The sequence below is a fragment of the Vidua macroura genome, chromosome 21 (assembly GCF_024509145.1).
Source record: "Vidua macroura isolate BioBank_ID:100142 chromosome 21, ASM2450914v1, whole genome shotgun sequence".
NCBI classification, from domain to species: Eukaryota; Metazoa; Chordata; class Aves; order Passeriformes; family Viduidae; genus Vidua; species Vidua macroura.
Window position 1 is genome coordinate 1,603,882 of NC_071591.1, and position 17,477 is coordinate 1,621,358.

General features: G+C 42.9%; 2 protein-coding genes across 8 annotated transcripts in view; one reads left to right on the plus strand and one right to left on the minus strand.

Annotated features, from left to right (window-relative positions):
• Nucleotides 1-17,477, minus strand: part of CRB2 (crumbs cell polarity complex component 2) — a 112,304-nt gene that overhangs the window by 61,374 nt on the left and 33,453 nt on the right. The window contains exons 4-5 of the mRNA XM_053996065.1: nt 9,903-9,946; nt 8,353-8,570 (exon numbers count right to left, since the gene is read on the minus strand). The gene's annotated coding sequence lies outside the window, so the exon portion shown is untranslated. The remainder of the gene's footprint in view (nt 1-8,352; nt 8,571-9,902; nt 9,947-17,477) is intronic.
• The window catches only part of STRBP (spermatid perinuclear RNA binding protein), a 59,074-nt gene that overhangs the window by 4,722 nt on the left and 36,875 nt on the right, over nt 1-17,477 (plus strand). For all 7 annotated transcript variants that reach the window (XM_053996082.1, XM_053996083.1, XM_053996078.1 and 4 more), the window contains exon 2: nt 17,291-17,466. In XM_053996082.1, the coding sequence (XP_053852057.1) occupies nt 17,464-17,466 (3 nt within the window). In that variant the 5' untranslated portion in view covers nt 17,291-17,463. The remainder of the gene's footprint in view (nt 1-17,290; nt 17,467-17,477) is intronic.

The window sequence follows — 17,477 nt, forward strand, 5'->3', positions numbered from 1 at the left end:
CTTTTTGTGCATTTAGTTTAAATTGTCTTTATTGAAAAATTTTATGTTTGAGTATCTGGTTGGGAAAAACAGTCTTACTCGTGGGTAGCTGTGAGATGTCACAAACTTGAAGAAATCTTATGAACCAGAATTCATTTAGATTTTAAACCAGAACCTGGCATTTGGCTTGGCAGTAAATGAACTCCATGGTGAGAAACTGCTGCTGCCCCACAGAAATTGCCCCCTGGTAGGAGCAGAAAAGGGCAAGCTGAGTTTAGGGCCCTGCACCTTTCTCTTTTTCCTCTGATTCTTGTGAGGGAAGACACTTTGAACACATTTCTTGTTTTACTTGCAACACAGCAGATTGGAGTGTTGGCACAGCATCTTAAGTGTTGGGCCCTCAAGAGTCTTTAGTATTCCCTGAGACACGGGGATGATGTTCCATGGGGGAATGCTCCTCTGGAGCTACTGGGCTGCGTTGATGATGACCCCAAACCTAATGTTCCCAGTTCTCAGCTGGCAGGACGTGCCTTGTGGAAAGGCCAGCACAGCCCATGGGTGTGTGGGAAGCCCAGCCCCACAACCTCTGTGCAGCTGCTTTGTGCTTCCAGAAATGAGCTTTGGCAAAACACTCCCCCGAGAGGCTGAGGAGGCCTGAGGCTGTGACAGGGGCTTTTTGGGCACACAGCAGCTGATTCCTTCCAGCAAGATTTTGCCAAAAAATGGCTTACCATAGTTCCACTGACATTGTGAAATGAATACATCTTTTTTAGTCTATATATTGCAGGGGATGGGTCCCATAACAGGATTGTGGTAAATCATGGTTGATCTTGAAGGAGGCATAAAATTTTCTTCACTTGTTGCAGGGATTTTTTTTTTTCTTTTGTTTTTAGGATGTAGCAGCCAAAGCACAGGTTCCAATTTAACCCTTTCCATAAACATGGTATCTTCATAACATGAACTGACATGAAATCATAAACGTGATATCTTGCTCACTAAAGAAACAGTACAAAATTCAGCAAGGAAACAAGCTGCACTCCACTGAATTGAGTTGCCAGTGTTGAAATAGGTGATGTTTTAAAATTGCTGACTGGCATATATCTGAGTAAAGGTATTTGATTGACAAAGTCTTTTTACAGCCTGCTTAGCAAGACACTGACCAGCTAGACCAATCACATGATGTGGAGACTACATGTCAGGAGAGTATGAATAGATCTGTTCAACAAACAAATTATAACTTGTATTAAGAAAGAAAATAAAAAGCATTTGAGTTAGCTGCCCCATGGCAGTCAGCTGGTGCTGTGTTTCTGACAGAGTAGGAGCATGATCATCAAGGGTCCAATGGTGGCACCTTGTGTGGGGAAGGTCCATGGGACTGGGCTGCAGGTGTTTTTGTTAACCATAAAACAAATCACATCAGTGAATGTGGAAGTGCTGACTAATGTGTGCTAGGGTTTGATCAGTTTTGAAGCTGAATGCACCAGCTGTTTATCTGCAATAGCTGAATAACAGCTATTTATGTGGCGTTCATTCCCTGGCCGTGGTGGGAGTGGTGGCAGTGGCCCAACCTGCGTGGCTGGTTTTCCCAGCTGAGGAAGCTGTGTGATGTTCTGACAGGTGTGACTGATGCTGGGGCTGGCTGAAGACAGCCATCTTCCAGCATGAAGACAAGGAGACAGATCAGTAATTTATTCCTATTTTTGATACAGCTGTGCTGAAAGGGGCAGCTCTTTGCATATGGAAACTTTTTCTCCAGGTATGAGGGCTGAGTTTGCTCTGTGACCCTCCTGAGGCACTTCTGCTTTTCCTTCTCTGCTCTGCCTGATTGCTGTATGTCTGATGTGACAATCTGGGGGGATTTGCTTTAATGGAAAAGACTCTGGAATAGAAGGGGAAGCTGTGGGTGTACAGCCTGTGACTCCAGGGAGTGAATTACTGAAGAACAGACACTGCCACTGGAAAGCTGAAGGCTGTGCTATGATGGAACAAACAGCAAACATGGGTCTTTAAGTAGGATACTTGATGGAATTTCAAGGAAACAGATATGGAGACTCAGAACATTTGGATTCCTACTCTCTGATTGGACTGCTCTTCCAATCCCATTCTCTTCCCCTTTATTCTGATAGCTGGTATAGCTCAACAGAAGGGGAAAACATAAATGTCCAAGAACTGATTTCTCCCACCTCTGCTTTGAAGGATGCCTTTTCCATGTCATAGGCTCTCAGTGACTGTCATCTTTTCAGAGAGCTAAAACTGTTTGGTGAGCAGTTATTCCGTGTCCTAATGCTCCACGATCTCTTGATTTGATGGCTAGGTAATTGGACTTGGCAAATAGATTAGGGCTTCTTTGGTTACCCAGTCATGCTCTCCAAGTCTTCAATCATGCAGAGACTTAATCTGTTCCTTTAAAGTGCTCAGCTGTGCCTTTTGGGTGACCTTAAAGAGCATCACCGGGGCTGAACTGCAGCGTGTGGTGCGCGGGGATGGGGCGTAGGAGAACTGGGAGCACTGCTTCCAAAACTGGAAATGGGTAAAACTTTTCAACAGCAGGCACTGAGCAACACTGTGTTCCAGAGAAGAATGTCTGGCAATTAACCTGCAAGTATTGATTAGGGCAGCATTTGGCCCCTTTTCAGGTTCTGCTGCTGACTTACCACACAATTTCATTTCTTCGTGTCTGAAGTTCTCCCTATAAAGATCTGAAATGTTTTCCTGTCTCACAAAAACTGTTATTTTAAAACCCGTAATAAATGTATTCTGGTAAATATGGTGACAAGTGTTCTAGAAAAGCCAGGAAGAAAGGCAAATACTGGGAAAAGGGCGGGGAGACAAAACTGATAACTTCTTTGCTTCTGGTGGGTGAGGGTGAAATTGGTGACTGCCAAAAATATGAGCTCAGAGAAGTAGCTTGTTCTGCTCTGAGCCCACATCTGTACACACCTCCTCATCTTTACAGATGGCCAGAAGGCTGAAGAGAGAACACAGTTGTCTAAATTTGTGTAAGAGAAAAGAATCATGACTCCCACCTTGGAGGCACATAAGAACCTCCTGTAACGGGGGGATTTCGACAATTTAAAAAATTTGGTTGAATTTTCAGTCTTAGCAATTTTTGTAGAAACTGACACTGTTCATAGTTGCTAAATAAATAACTTCTAAAATTTTAATTTGTGTTAAAAGATGGTTGTTTGGAACGGCAGTCTTTATTCCTTCAAAACTGGCCTGCTAAGGAATATATTTGATCCAGAAGTCATCTTTGCATGCTTATACTTTAGTAACTTCATAAGATGCTTTTCCACTTCAGATTTCATAGTTCTTCATATTTTAGAAATAACAACTGTCACAGTCACAATAGTGATGGTGCTATTTGGATAAATCATGATAAAAGGCATGAAGATAAAACCAAAATATTTTTGCTTTCATGTTTTTTTTTCCTCCTACCATTAGTGTGGGAATGAGATTGTCTTTTACACTGAATATATTAATATGATGGTCTGCTTTATCTTCTGGGGCAATTCAGTATCTTTCCTTTTGTTAGCTCAGGAGATAAAGGATTTTTTTTAAAGCAGGTAGTTGGGAGTCAGTGCTATAAAAGTAGTGATCTCTTGACCAAAAAAAATGGTTTTGTGGATGTGGCCTAATGTAGTAAATTAACAGAAGAGAGCAGCTTACAAAGTGCATCTTTGCCAGGTCTCTGATCAAGCCCATTCTTTGCAGAGGGGTTGAATACTGAATGTCCCTGAGTTGTGACTGTAGAAACTGTTCCCGAGGAGCCTGAAACTGGAAACCTCCTGACCCTTTTAAAAACAAACGAGCAGTTTTGTTTAACTTTTTGCTGCGGGTCAGGAGCCTGAGCTTCATGCCAAGTTTCAGTGTGATCCAAAGTAACACTGCAGACTTATGGAAAAACTCCTGCAATATGGAACTGATGAAGCTGTGACTGTTGAGGTGCTGTGATTTATTACAGCAGATTCTTAAAAGGGAAATAAGAGATGTCCTGCCCCAAACATCCTTCAGTAAATGACAATTCTTAGGTGAGAACTTACCAAGTGTATAGGTGAAATATTTTGTGTTCCTTTATATGGCTTGTACATTAGTGTTAAAATAGCCACGTTACAAATGGATCTGCGCTTTCTGTGCAGCTGGGTGGTTACTGGCCTCTGTTTTAGTTCCCCTTGAGATGCTTCCAAGTGTGCTTTTAGTGGTGCAGCAGCAGCCCAATGCCACTGTCATAACAGCATTCCAGCCTCCATGAGGAGTTGCAGCAGCACCACACATGGATGCATTGGTCTCTCCCTTGAAGGATGAGCACTGTGTCTACAAAACTTTCTCTGGTGGTTGTTCCATGAAGTTTTGAAGGGGAGCAAGTGTGCTGAAAGAATATTAAGGGTAAAGAGGATTCAGAAGCATTTGCAGAGAAATGGGCAACTCTGGAGTTGAACTGAGCTGATTGGGATCAATGGATTGTCCAGGGGAAACTGTCAAATATTTCTTCTGGAGTATCCATTTACGGATGCTTCTGCAGTTACTGCAGGGTTTGAATATCATTGAACTGGTGCTTCTGCAGTTGCTGTAGAAACTGTTGGCTCAGGCTGTCTCCTTGCAGCTCTCCTTCAGAGGAAGGACTGCTCGGGGAGAGCTTGGCTGGGCATGGGACTCACTGGTACGTTCCCGGTTTCTTCACACTGCGATCTGCAATCTTTATTTTAATACAAATCCCTTGGCTAGCTTTTCTGTTGCTTATAAATGTTTGATCTGTATGTGGTACCCGCAGTAAAGGAGTCCTCTTGTGCCAGAAGAACAAAGACTTGCTTTCTGTTGGTGCTGGGCACCACGGATTTGCAGTAGCTGCCTGGTTTTAGTGCCAGTTTTAGCAGGTGCACCTTGTCTCAATGAGTTCTCTTTGCCCTCATCACACAGCACAGTAGCAAGTCTCATGCACAGTCTATAGAAGACTGAATTTTGGCAGAGAGCTGAGGAGTTCAGGATTTACTGTACTTCCCCTCTCCTTTCTTTCCCTTGCTCTGCTTTCATTATTTGTGCTCCTCTTGTTACAGTTGGACTAGCTGATCGATGTAGCTGACAATATTCTAACAAAGTTTGAAATATCTCCTGAAAAGATCAAAGTAGCCATCCTGAAAGAACTCACAGGAGTTATAAACTGCTGTTGGATGGCTGGAGCTCAATGTGGAGCAGTCCAAAGGGATCTTGTTTGAGGGATGTGGTTTGGGTGCAGGCAGGGGAAGCCATGCACTCCTGGTCATCTGGGAGTTCCCAATGGTACTTCTGGTTTGTAAGAGAGATGCTCTCAGACCCTCTCCATCCTTCACATCTAATTTGGGGTGTTTTGGATGGTCACTCAGTATCTAATGTGAAAGCTGGGTTTTGACTGGTTATTTTGTTGTTTAAGAGAGAGAGCAAAGAAGGTCTCTTCTGCTCCATGGCCTGCTCCTAAGTCAGTTGGAGCTTTAGAAAAACCAAGTGGCAAAGAGAACCTTTGGGTTTTTTCCTCAAAGCCAATGATGTGCTAGAATGTGGTGTGCAGAGTGCTTGGTGCTGAGGAGCTGCCTGCAAAGCTTCCCCTTATCTTGCACAACGGCTCAGGTCCCTCGATAGTGTTCTGAAGTGTTCTTGTTTTTTGGCTTCTGTTCTTCCTGAGAACAGACTGTATGTGTCCTGCTACCTGACAAAAGAGGGGCTCCATTGGCCTCTTTTGAAAAAGACACAAAGTTCCTGAGTCCTCATCAGTTTGACTTTCAAAAGAGCACAGTGCTCAAAAAATTTGATGCCTGAAAGTAGGACACACTGTGAATTAGGTTCCTGAGTTTAATCATACCATATTCAGATATTGAATTGCTAATTTGACTCTCCTGAATGGACAGGTAATTGTTTCCTGGGACAGTTTGCCAAGCTGACCCGTGAGGAACCCATGATCCTGCAAGAGAGATTGAATAACAAAAGCAGCCAGGAATGCAGTGGCTGTTCAAATTAAACTAATGAAGCCTAAGGAGGTGGAAAGCTAGAAAGGGGAAGAGGATGCTCCATGCTTGGTGTGTGTAGTAAATTAAAAACTTACACTCTTCCAATGCTACCACTGAGTTACTGTGGCCCTGGGCAAGTCACGTGAATTTCTGGGCAGTGGGGTCTCTTCCCCATGCAAACAACACAACATTTATACCTATCACAGCAATTAGAGAAGTGATGTTTGAAGAGTTGTGAAATTCTTGTGTATCTAAGGTCTGATTTTGGCTTTTTTTGCTAATAAACTTGATAACTGCAATCAAAATAGAAAAGACTGAGTAATGTTTTTTCAGTCTCCTTTAAATTCCAGCATGGAGGTTGCTATCTCCCCCACGTTAGCAAGAGGAGGGTGGGCAGTACTGTCTCGTTACTGGGAGACAGAGAAGTAATTTCCAAGATTTCTTTGGTTTGCTAACTCTGAGCTGTTTCATTCAATTACTCTTCCTGGTGTTGAAAAACACACTTTATCTCTTGAGTGGCTGCAGAAACTTTGCAGAGTTTGCCAGTTCCACAAAGCACCTTGGTGACACCTGCATGCTTTGCTATCATATTGCAGAATTTAGGAATGAGATCAGTCTAGAAATGCAGTATATTCTCCCCGTGGTAAATGGGAAGAAATGGCCACAACCACTTGGACTGCAGTTCTGTAAGTGGTGTTATTCACCAAACTATGCTTATCCTTCAGTGGGGAGAACATTGGTTCCTCTGTTAGCTTTTAACTTTCATGGCAATATTCCAAGAGGAAAAAACAGTACTTAAGTTTCATTCCTAGCAGAAAGATAAATTGAATATCTCTGTCATTTGTCTGAAACCATGTGGTGAAAGGCATGATTTTTTTTTCTTAAGAGTTTCGCAGAGTAATAGGACTGACCATAACTTGGATTGCACAAGACACGTGCTGGGTTATTTTAAAGTCTGCCAAGTTCTCATTTGCAATTTCTAGAAAACTTAGAACAGAAACATCTGAGTGTCTTCAGAAATCATGCTTCTAAATTTAACTTCTGGATTTTGTGTTGATAAAGCATGAAATTGCCTGGTAATACTTGTCCACTGAATTTCAGGGACAGCTTTTCCTTATGTTGACAGTGTTGCACTGGTGGTTTTGCTGTTCTGTTCCTGGTCCTGCAGAGTGTGAATTATAGATGCTTTGGAGCAAAATGCTCAGTGAAAATGTGTTAGCTAGGTTTAATTATTTTTGTTTCTTTCAAAACAAGCAACAAGCCTTTGCAAGAATGTTCTTTTACCTTGTTATTGTTTTCTTCAATGTATTTCTGCAGTTAATAAAAAATGACCTAACTTTCCCAGGCCAGTAAGAACTGTTTCTGAACACCCTGTTACAGCAAGTGTAGGAGTTTGCAAATATCACTGAGAAAGTCCAATACAAGGACTTTTGTTTCCACAACAGAGGAGCTGTACAAAGTGAAGAACTCATAAACCAGCAGAACCAAGTGCTCTTTCAGTGCACAAAGTATTTATGTACTTTTTTTTAAAAAAGGTTTTTTTTCACTAACACATAAGCGTCAGGTTATAGAGATTAATTCTGTTTAACTGTGGAATAAGATAGATTGATGGTATTATAATCTGACATTCTTATATCACTAAAAGTATAGTTTTGGACTGAAAACAAGGCAGGTTTGTTGTGATGACAAGAGCAGAGTTCATTATAATTATGGTGTTGACATGGACACAGATTTCTACAGGTGGCTAAGCAGGCAACAAAAACATTTACACTCTAATCTGGACTGAGGGATGAAAGGGTTTCTATCTCTCTGCCCACCTGAGGAGAACACCCCCAGTCTGTGGCAGCTGGTTTTTAATCCTGGTTTTGATCCTGCCTCTGCATCCGGAACTGTGTGCTCTCCTACCCTGTCAGGTTGTGGCTTCCCAAGTGCAACTCCTTTTGAGAATTAAAATAACCCCCATCAGTGTTGCATTTAGGCACAGCAGGTTTCCTGTTACTGGGGGAACTGAAGTGGCCAAACACAAATTGCAGCTAATGGCCCAAAATAAACTAACTTTGATTGTTTTTCTCTAGTCTTTCCCTGGACAGTAATTCCAAGTGTTACTTTTAGCAGCTCTACTAAAGGAGCTTTGGGGAGAGAGAGTTCTGTTGTTGGGAGCTGATGTCCTTGCAAGGCTGAGAGTACTTGGAATGCTGGCATTGATTGGCCAGGCTGTTTGCTCCTCCTGGAGAAAGTGGGGTTTGCCCCTGCTCCAGGAGCTGCAGCAGCTGCGCCACACCGCCGTGTGTGAGCCAGCCTGCCCAAGGGTTACTGACCTGCCCAAGGGTCACCGACCTGCCCAAGGGGTCACCCACCTGCCCAAGGGTTACTGACCTGCCCAAGGGTTACTGACCTGCCCAAGGGGTTTCCTGGGGCTCCTGGCAAGTGTGGTGCCTCCCAAGATGTTGATCCTGTTTTGCTGCTCAGACATTGGTTGCTTGATGCTGGTGGGAGGATGGGGTGTGATGTCTGGTGGAGAATGCAAAGGCTGAGGAAGTTTCTTTAGCAAATGAAGAGCTGGAAGTGTCTTTGGTGCTCTTGTGAGTGGCACAATGGAGATGACATCATTATCTATAAAGAGAAATTAAACTAATTCATAGCCCTGTAGGAAATGTAAAGGAAGAGGCCAAACCAGCAAAGTTGTGTTTGTGGTTTAAAAACACCATCCACCTGAGACTGGTGCATTTATCCTGAGAGCTCCTTTTTCTCCCCCCACATTTTATTTGAAATTCAAAAGATAAAAAAATATTAACTGTAGCTTCTCAAGTTTGAGATCAAGTGCTTAGCACAGTTCTGTTCTCCAAAGATACTGGAGAATACAGTATTACAGAAGCTAATTTAACTTTTTTTTTAATTTCAGTAATCTATTAAAAATAAGCAAATAAGAAAAGACAGTGGAATTCATTACTCATCTCAGGATGTTCTTAAGGATAAGACTAATATATAGAACTTAGGCTGAGAAATTAATTTTGTAACATAGCTTATGGTCTACAAACTGAGCATTTTCACCAGTGATGGTCCCTGCTAAAGTCATCCTTTTTTTCATTTCCATGGCTGTACTGTACCGTGTGAACTGGAGAGAGGAATAATAGATGAGTGTTGCAAGTGAAGTTGGCAGATCTGACAGCACATGCGTGCAGTGGAGATCTGCTGAGGCAAGAGGATGCTGGATTGAGCCCATCTAAAACATTTTTAGACTCACAGTTTTCCAGGGAAATAGGACTTTTGTTTTTATTTACTAATTATGTACATTTCTAAATATGTTTATGGCTCTTTTTCTTTCTCTTAGCCAAGCTGGGACTTCCTACTACAAGATCTTGTCCAAGGCAAATGGTGGACTTGGGTCACACTTCTTTCTCTGCCATCTCAGGCTGGTGTGGTGTTTTACTTTGATGGATATTGTTGCTACCTTTCATGCCTAACTAAGCTAATTCAAATCTTTTGGTAAGGCAATAATGCATTTGAAGCAAATAATTGTGTTCTGAGGCTAAAAAGGGATGGCAGCCAGGGTACCCTTCCCCAGAGACAAACCACAGTGCTCTCTGTTGAACGGGTGCTGGTGCTGCGTTCTGAAGGGTTTCAGAAGAGCCAGTTTTGTTCCCTAAACAGCCCAAGATTTTAGTTACAAATTCTGTTTCAGACCTTCCTGTGGCATTGCATGTTGTGACATTGAGTCAAACATAAAATAACCTGGTTGGATGGACAAGAGAAAACACTTAAAACCTTAAGCTTTTAGTAACCCAGAAACTTTGACAATGTGTCCTTTGACAAAACAGCCAGTTAGTCAGGAAGTAAAAAATTAACCTGAACTTGTTCAGGAGTCAGAGTGGAACCAAAACACGGGAGAAGTCATGGAGGATGTGCACTGGCTGGGAGCACAAGAGCTTTTTACACAATACTCACAGAGTCTAGTGATCTTCCACTCCAAATCCTTTTAAATCTTCTCTCTTTAATTAAAAAAAAAAAAAAAAAAAAAAGTCACTGAAGCAGCAAGACTGACATACTAGAAAATGCATTTCAGGGTAGAGTCATGAATGTTTAAACTGGCTGAAAGGCAGCCAGGCACAGTAACCAAGGGGGTTTGCAACACTGCAAACACAGGGTCTGTATAATTGACATCAGGGAAGAAATTCTGGGGAGAAACTTCCTTAAACTGCACCGCTGAGGGTTGCTGAAATTTTAGTCAGAAGGAGAGCATTTATTCTTAAAAAATTCTTAATGCTTTGACACTTCATGTAAACACTGGGAAAACACAACTCTCAAACACGTATTTGCATTGTGTTATTTGTAAGAATTACTAAATTTGCTTTGTGTATAACCAGAGCTTTAGAATCCATGTTGCTCTTCTCTTTCCTCTTACTAATTCCCAGGATATGCATTGGCTTGGGCTGCAGAGCAGGGCACAGACAGTAGAGCCAAAGTGTTTGACTATTCCCTCATGGAACTGATGAAAAGTGCAAACCAATACGAGCAGATCCAGTGTTGCTGTAGGACAGTTTGGGTTCCAGCTTCCTTCTTTTTGTTGAAATTGTACTTTATTTATTGCCAACACAGAGGGAATGCCATGCTTTCCAGCCCTTTCCATGAGTGTGCCTTTGCCTCCTTGGCAGCAGTTCCCCCATCCTGGCTGAGTTGCTGGGCTGCAGCTCGGGTCCACCTGCAGAATCCCATATTCTATGGGATATGAATCACAGCAGCAAAGAAACTGGGGCACTGCAGCTATTTCAGTGAAGCTGAAGGGTGCTGGGGAAGGAATGTCCCTGTTCTGAATCTCCTCAGCATCGTGGCTGTTTCCTGTGGTGCTTTCTGGACCAGCAAGAGCCGTGCAGGTAAAGGCAGTGCTCACAAATCCAGGGACATGGGGAGTCTGGGAGTCTTGAGATTCTGGAGAGCAAGGCTTTAGTGCTGGGTGTGATGCAGGACAGGGCTGGCGTGGTGAGGACCCAGCATGGCATAAACTGGGTGGAGGAGGTAAAACTGTGATTCTCTTTTGGAGAATGTGATGTCATTTCAGGCATAGATCCAGAATTTTGCTTAAACCAGCTCTGCCTCTGGGAAAATGACATTGCAGATGGCGAGTGTCATTTCAGTGTAATGTAATCCTGTTATTAATTTAGTTAATTTTTCAACTGTAAATGAATGCAGTCTGAGTTAAGAATTTCAGATGATTCTGAGTGTGGATGTCACATTATGACTGCAAAGTACCTTCATGTTTCCTCTGACCAGTTTAGTCAGGAAAGCAGGAATGCAACATTAGGGTGTCTCAAATCACAAATCAGTTCAGTGTTTCACAGACTGAGAATCCAGTGGTGGTTTCTGCCTTGTCTCAAATGAATACTTTGCTATTCATTATTTATGTACTATCTAATCTGTAACTTTTTAAGGCACCTGCCAAGAAATGCACCCTTTAAGATATTTTGTCTTCTGTAGTGCTCAGTTTTAGAGGCAATTCAGTTTTGCATATTTCTTACTGTTTGAACAGGAAAAACATTAAACTGGTCATGTATCAATTTTTTATTCAAGTGTCAGCAGCCAGTTTTTAAAACTTTTTGCACTTGGTCTGTCTCTAGTCAGTCTTGCATCTTGATACCATACCAGGAGGTGAAGGCAATTTCAAAATTATTTCATTAGAGACCCTCTGTAGCCCTGGCTCTGCTGGGGGTTGTGCAGATTTCAGGGAATGTGAAGCCAGATAAAAATCTAGAGGGAGATGTAAAAAATTGATGGAAAAAATACCTTGAGGTCTGCAGCTGGTGTGCTGCTCTGAAGACCACCTGGTGAGTGTGGTGAATACATTCCTGTCCTCAGGAGTCTGTAGTAGGTTCAATCCCAGGAGGATTTATATTCTTTCCAAAACTCTTATCTTTCTTATACATTACAATTCAATAGCTGCAGTTATTTCTACTAATGTCTATTTCTTTCTGAGACTGGATGGTGTGATTCTATCTGAAATAGAGCATTTTTTCCCCTCAAATGATTGCATATGTGCTCACACAGAGCCTCTGTTGTTCCTTTTTTAACCTTCCTGTTAGGCTGGTAATGATTTCCCCTTAGACCATCTTTTCACCTTCTTTCCAGGAGCTAAAAATATGAGCTACACTCTGCACATCCCTGTTTCCTTTACCTTAATGCATTAATTTAGATTAAGCAATTGCTTGCCTTTGATTCTTCAACTTCTTTAATTACTGTACCAGTGTGATTTCTTTTGGCTCTTTTTTCATTCCTGACTCCAGAGTGGAGGGGACTCCATGTGTTCACTGACTTTCAGTTGCATCTCTGACCCGAGGGTCCCGCCTTGGCACAGATGGATTCTCTCCAGGAGCTCTCCAGCAGCTTCCTGCTCGCTGACAAGTGGGCAGCTGTGCTCCTTGCACTGTGAGCCTTGTCAGGGCTCTGGAGCCTGGAAGGTGACTTTGATTTCTCTGTTCTGATGGTTATATGTGCTGTGGCTCCAGATCTGGTTATCAAGTTTGTGCCTACCCTCTCTTTGGCACTTAGAGCTGGGTGTGGGGGCTGCCTGGTAGGGGCTGCTCCCAAGAGATCTCTGAGCACAGGAGCCTTTGACTGAAATATTATGAGAACTGAACAGGCAGGAGTAATCCCAGACTCCAGTATTTGTTGTATGAAGTGTAAGAGTTTGCCAGAGGAAGTACTTTTTCAGCTTCTAACTATAGTGTTGCTTTGTAATTATTCATTTGGGTGGAAAATTCCAGCCTTCTAAAGGTTATCCCAGATGCAACTTTGCCAGGAAATGCAGTACATGGAAAATAATAAAACTCCTATGAATACACAGTCTCCAGGTGAAATTGGATGCTGAGCATACTGCTGGAAGCAGTCTGAGCCTTGTTAAATATGTGTTCCAGTGTTACAGGGCACTGCTGTCCACAATGCTGCTGGGACTCTGAGTGGTCAGGATTTCTCTTTGTGTGGGGAAGGGGAAGTTCCATACAAGGAGCTGGGATTTTAAGTAGTGAATATCTGCACAAGGCACAGGTCAGTCATATTTTGCAGATTTCTCTGTCCCGTGCTCCTCTCTGAATCTTTATGAATTGTATTTCTTATCTGTTCCCCCTGGTCTGTTAATACTTTTAACATGAGGGAAAACTATTTTGATATTTCTCTGTCAGTTATTTTGACATTAATCAACACTGCAGATCTTGTTTTGTTTGGTGTCTGGGTACATCATAAAGAGAGTTGCTGAAAGAGTTCAATTACAATATCAGCATCTCTGCCAAATGTATTGAGCTGTTCTGAAAAGCGGCTTGTCTTTTCTGACCCAGATACACAGTTTCCAACTGTGGGAGATGCTGCCAGAAAGACTCTTGGCAGAAGGCCAGCAATAAAATTATACTGCAGAAAAACACAACATATTTTCAGCAGCACTTTGTGTGGTGTGATGAAAAATTACCTGTCTCCTGAATGCAAAGCAGAGGCAAAAATAAACTTCCAGTTTGAAGTTGCAAGCCTCTCACTCTGACTTTTGAAGGTAACAAAAACCGGTATAAATTCCAGTTATTTTCTATTGCTGTGTGTGATACACCTTGGGCTGTGTTAGATACTCATTGCTTTGTTATCAGCAACCTCTGTTGTTCTTGCTGCCCTGTCAGTATAAACTGTCTGCACACTGCAAACTGCAGTTCTCCTGGGCAGGTACTGCTGTCAGGGTAGATTTGGAAGGTGGAGGGTGTTTCTAATGCTTCAGCTGAATATTGTTAGCGTGTGCCTTCTTGATGGAGCATTTAAAACCAATTTTCATGGTGTTCTACTTGGCATGGCCAGGAGCCTGGAGAGCAGCTCACTGAAGTGAGGGGTTTGGAGCTCTGGTGTCCAGTGACCCCAATTTCCTCTGTTGCACCAGTAACACTTCTGTGCAAGGTGCTGCTGCAAGGGGATATTGAGTTCATGTCTCCTTTCCTAGAGGCTCAGAGTAGCCTAATTCTGGTATTTCAGTTTCCATGGAATGCAAGTACCTGTTTTTCCTGCCTTTTCACCTCCGTGTTCACAGGCACTCGGAGGTAGCTGAGCAGATTCATCACCCCTGGCTGTTTAACTGTCTGTCCCCTGGGAATGCAGCTGCAGATGCAGGAATATCTCCTACTACAAAAGCCTCATCTGAAATTCTTTTTGCTTGTCTTGAGCCAAAGCATAAACTTCCTCTGTGAAGGATGGGATGTTTAATGGAAATGTTTCTACACTGTCATGGTGTTTTAATAACATTTCTAATGTGTCAAATCTCCAGTGATTTTAAACCACACTGCAGACTCTGCACGGCTCCACTGTGACCTGGTTTGGAGACAGGGATTATTTACTCTGGTTTTACACTTCAGGGGCATATGATGCAGAGCAGAAGTGATTTTTTCAAGGTCACCAAGGTCTCAGTGGTGCAAAGAGCTTCCTGTACAAGTTTCCTTGCAGGTCTGGGTGGCTGCTCCTAGGTAAGACAGCCACACATTTAAATATTGTGCTTTTTAGCCTGAGCATCAACTGATACTTCCCTGAAGATGCAGAAGCAAATATCCTGATATAATCTGGTAGTGGAATGAGACTGTTGGATTTATGGAATTGCTGCTCACTTCACATAATGCTTTCTGATGTATTTGGTGCTGAGCTGTGTTATGCTGCCTTAGTCCATATGGTTGGAGCAGATTTGATTTTGGTTTTCCTTAATTTAATTCTCTGTGCTGTCAAATGTACTTTATTCTGTATATTGTGTCTGCACTTTTATAGTAAACTCCCTCCTGTTTAGTGCTTTTGTTGAAAATGTTTTCTCAAAGTCTGAACTAAATTAGGGTTTCACTCCTATGCGTGTTTCTGAAATATTCGTAGGATGTTAATGACTTGGAAGACATCGTATATCAGCTTTGACTGAATCTTCAGGATTTTTTTCCAGCTTTCTGAATTTTATAATAAAGATCTCTTTGTAATTCATCTGTCTGTGCCCTGACTTCAGCCATGCACTGCTGAAAAAAAGGGCAGGTAAAGAGCTCATAAATACCTTCATCCAACAACCTTTACTTGTCTTGAAAACAAGAAAGCAGGTCACTGCTCCATACACTGCTAGGGCGGACTATGGAGAAGTGTTGGTGTTTTCACTTCATCAGCCCAGCAGAGCTTAACCCCCGTTGTGGCTGTGACACATTCATTTCCAGCCTGTTTTGGATTTTCCAAGAACCTGAGAAGCACCCGGCACACACAGTGCTGCCCCTGAGGAGTGAGTGTTTGCAGACTTGCCCTCTGGACAGCAGCCTGCTCAGCACTTAGTGAGCACCAGAACGTGTTCAGACACCTATCTCTGACCATCTGCTTGCCACGGCCTGGGCGAGCTGATAAGCAACAGCTTGCAGTAGTCTTGGGAGGGAGGCCGGCCTGGAGTGTTGCTGGAGTCTGGAGACATTGTACTGGGCATATGCTGAAGTCAGCAACACATTCCAGTGCCCTTCTCTCTGCCTGGAATTGCCAAGTTACAGCTACCACAGAAGATTAACAAACTGAAATTGTGAAATGTGGGAGTGACAGGGAAGAAGAATAGGTGAAGATAGCTGGAATTCAGTTTGGAGAGAGAAATAATTTGAAATAGATTATCTAGAAATGTGTCTCATAAAAGTCTCTCTAGTTTGCTATTTGCTGACTCAAGTTAATATTATTAAAAAGCAAAGTGACCTTGTAAAGAGTCTGGCTGGTTCTGGAGATGGTGAAAGGCTGTTGAATGTGGAGGAGCTTATGACTAGTTCACAAAATAAATACTGCCAAAGCAGTGATCTTTGCTTAGTTTTCCTCCCAGCTGCCCCCGTCTGACTTCCGGGATCTCTTAAGAGAAAGAACATCCCCTTTGTTGATTGCTTCTGGGAAGCAGTTTGGTGGAGTGTTAATACACCTTGGTGGGCACAGAGCCTCTGTGATGAGAAGTGGGGTCAGTCAGCATTTTCATTAGCTTGCTTTTCCCAAGTATTTTTAGTATGACTGCACTTAACTCTCTCGGGGTTTCTTCCTTGGCAATTTTCAGCTGCCGGAACAGACAGGTCCCTGCACAGTGTTCTTGTCTGGCTTTTAGTTTTACCCAATTCTACATCCTCAATTCAGTGGTGTGACTTACAAACAACTATCAGGCCCTTGCTGCCAAAGCTATTGGTCCTGTAAACCTGCTTAATTTGTTCCTAACCAGGGAAATAGGGAAGCAGGATCTGCTGTTACCTTTTCCCCTGTCACATTCAAATCTCTGTGGGATGCAACATTTTAATTATTCCCTGTCACATCACAGGTTTAAGTATCTCCTCAGCTTTCAAGTCATCTCACCTATCCTTCTGCTGTTGCCAAACATGCTTTTAATTTCTAACAATGTCAGGCTTCTCTGACACACAATATGCAAAGTGTTGCTGGAGAAGGGGTTCAGCATACAGGAGAAAAGGAAACATTGTGTGTGTGTGTCAATCTGCAGAAATTTACTGACTGGATTTCCAGTTGCTTCAAAATGTTGCTGGAGAGCTGATGCAACAATATGTGTAGAGAAAGGAAAACAGGACTTTCTGCAAGGACTGGAGTGTCTTGCTGTGCAGTGAGCTTATGCTTCCCTCTCTCACATTACCTGCTCTGTTCTTCTGCTCTTCTCTCACAGAGCATTTCCTTGCAGTTTTATGGTGCCAGTGCTGGTGCTGTTTCCCAGTTTAGTACAAGAAGGCTGCTCTTGCAGGATCCTTTCCATGCTGTGCTGGGAAAGGGAGTGCCTGGGCAGCACAGGCGGTGTGGGTGATTTCAGCTCCTCGCAAGTCTGACGTCTGCAGTTTGTTAGAATGTGCTTGTCTGCCTTTAAATAACAACTTGCAGTTATTGCAACCTGAGGCCTTGGTTCCTGTGCAGCATCTGACACAGGATTGAGGGCTGCACTGAGGATTTCCACAGAGAATTACCTTCTGGTAATTAACATACTGTGTTTGATTCCTAACGTGCATGCAACACAAAACCAGGCTTTGTGAGCTGGTTTCACATGGAACATGGTTGCCATGTTGGATTTCCTGCCTTCCTCATCCCAGAAGCTGGGATTGCCAGGTGGCTGACAAACCTCCCTGGGATCAGCTCTAACTGGCATGCAAAAGTCGTTACATGTGTGTGGGCACATCACAAATAAGTTGCTTTCCACAGTGACATCTGTTTGCTCAGATATAAATGGATCAGTGACTGTCCCATCTGGAAGCTGGGGTGCTTTGAGCACTGGTTTGCCTCATGTGCTGCATCCAGCACTTCTGGAATCAACATGCCTTCACTGCTGATTTCAAGTTGTTTCTCTCTTTTTGCAGGTGAATTAGAGAAAGTGACTCCCAGAGCACCTTGGCTGTATGAACTCTTGAGCTGTCAAGGGACTGAGAGGCTTATGAAGAGGTTCTGTCAGGCAAAACAGTGCTTAGCAAAGACACCAAGGAGGAGGGAAAAGGAGAAAGGGAGGGAGAGAGAGCTGAAACACTAACAAACCATGGTAGGTATTTG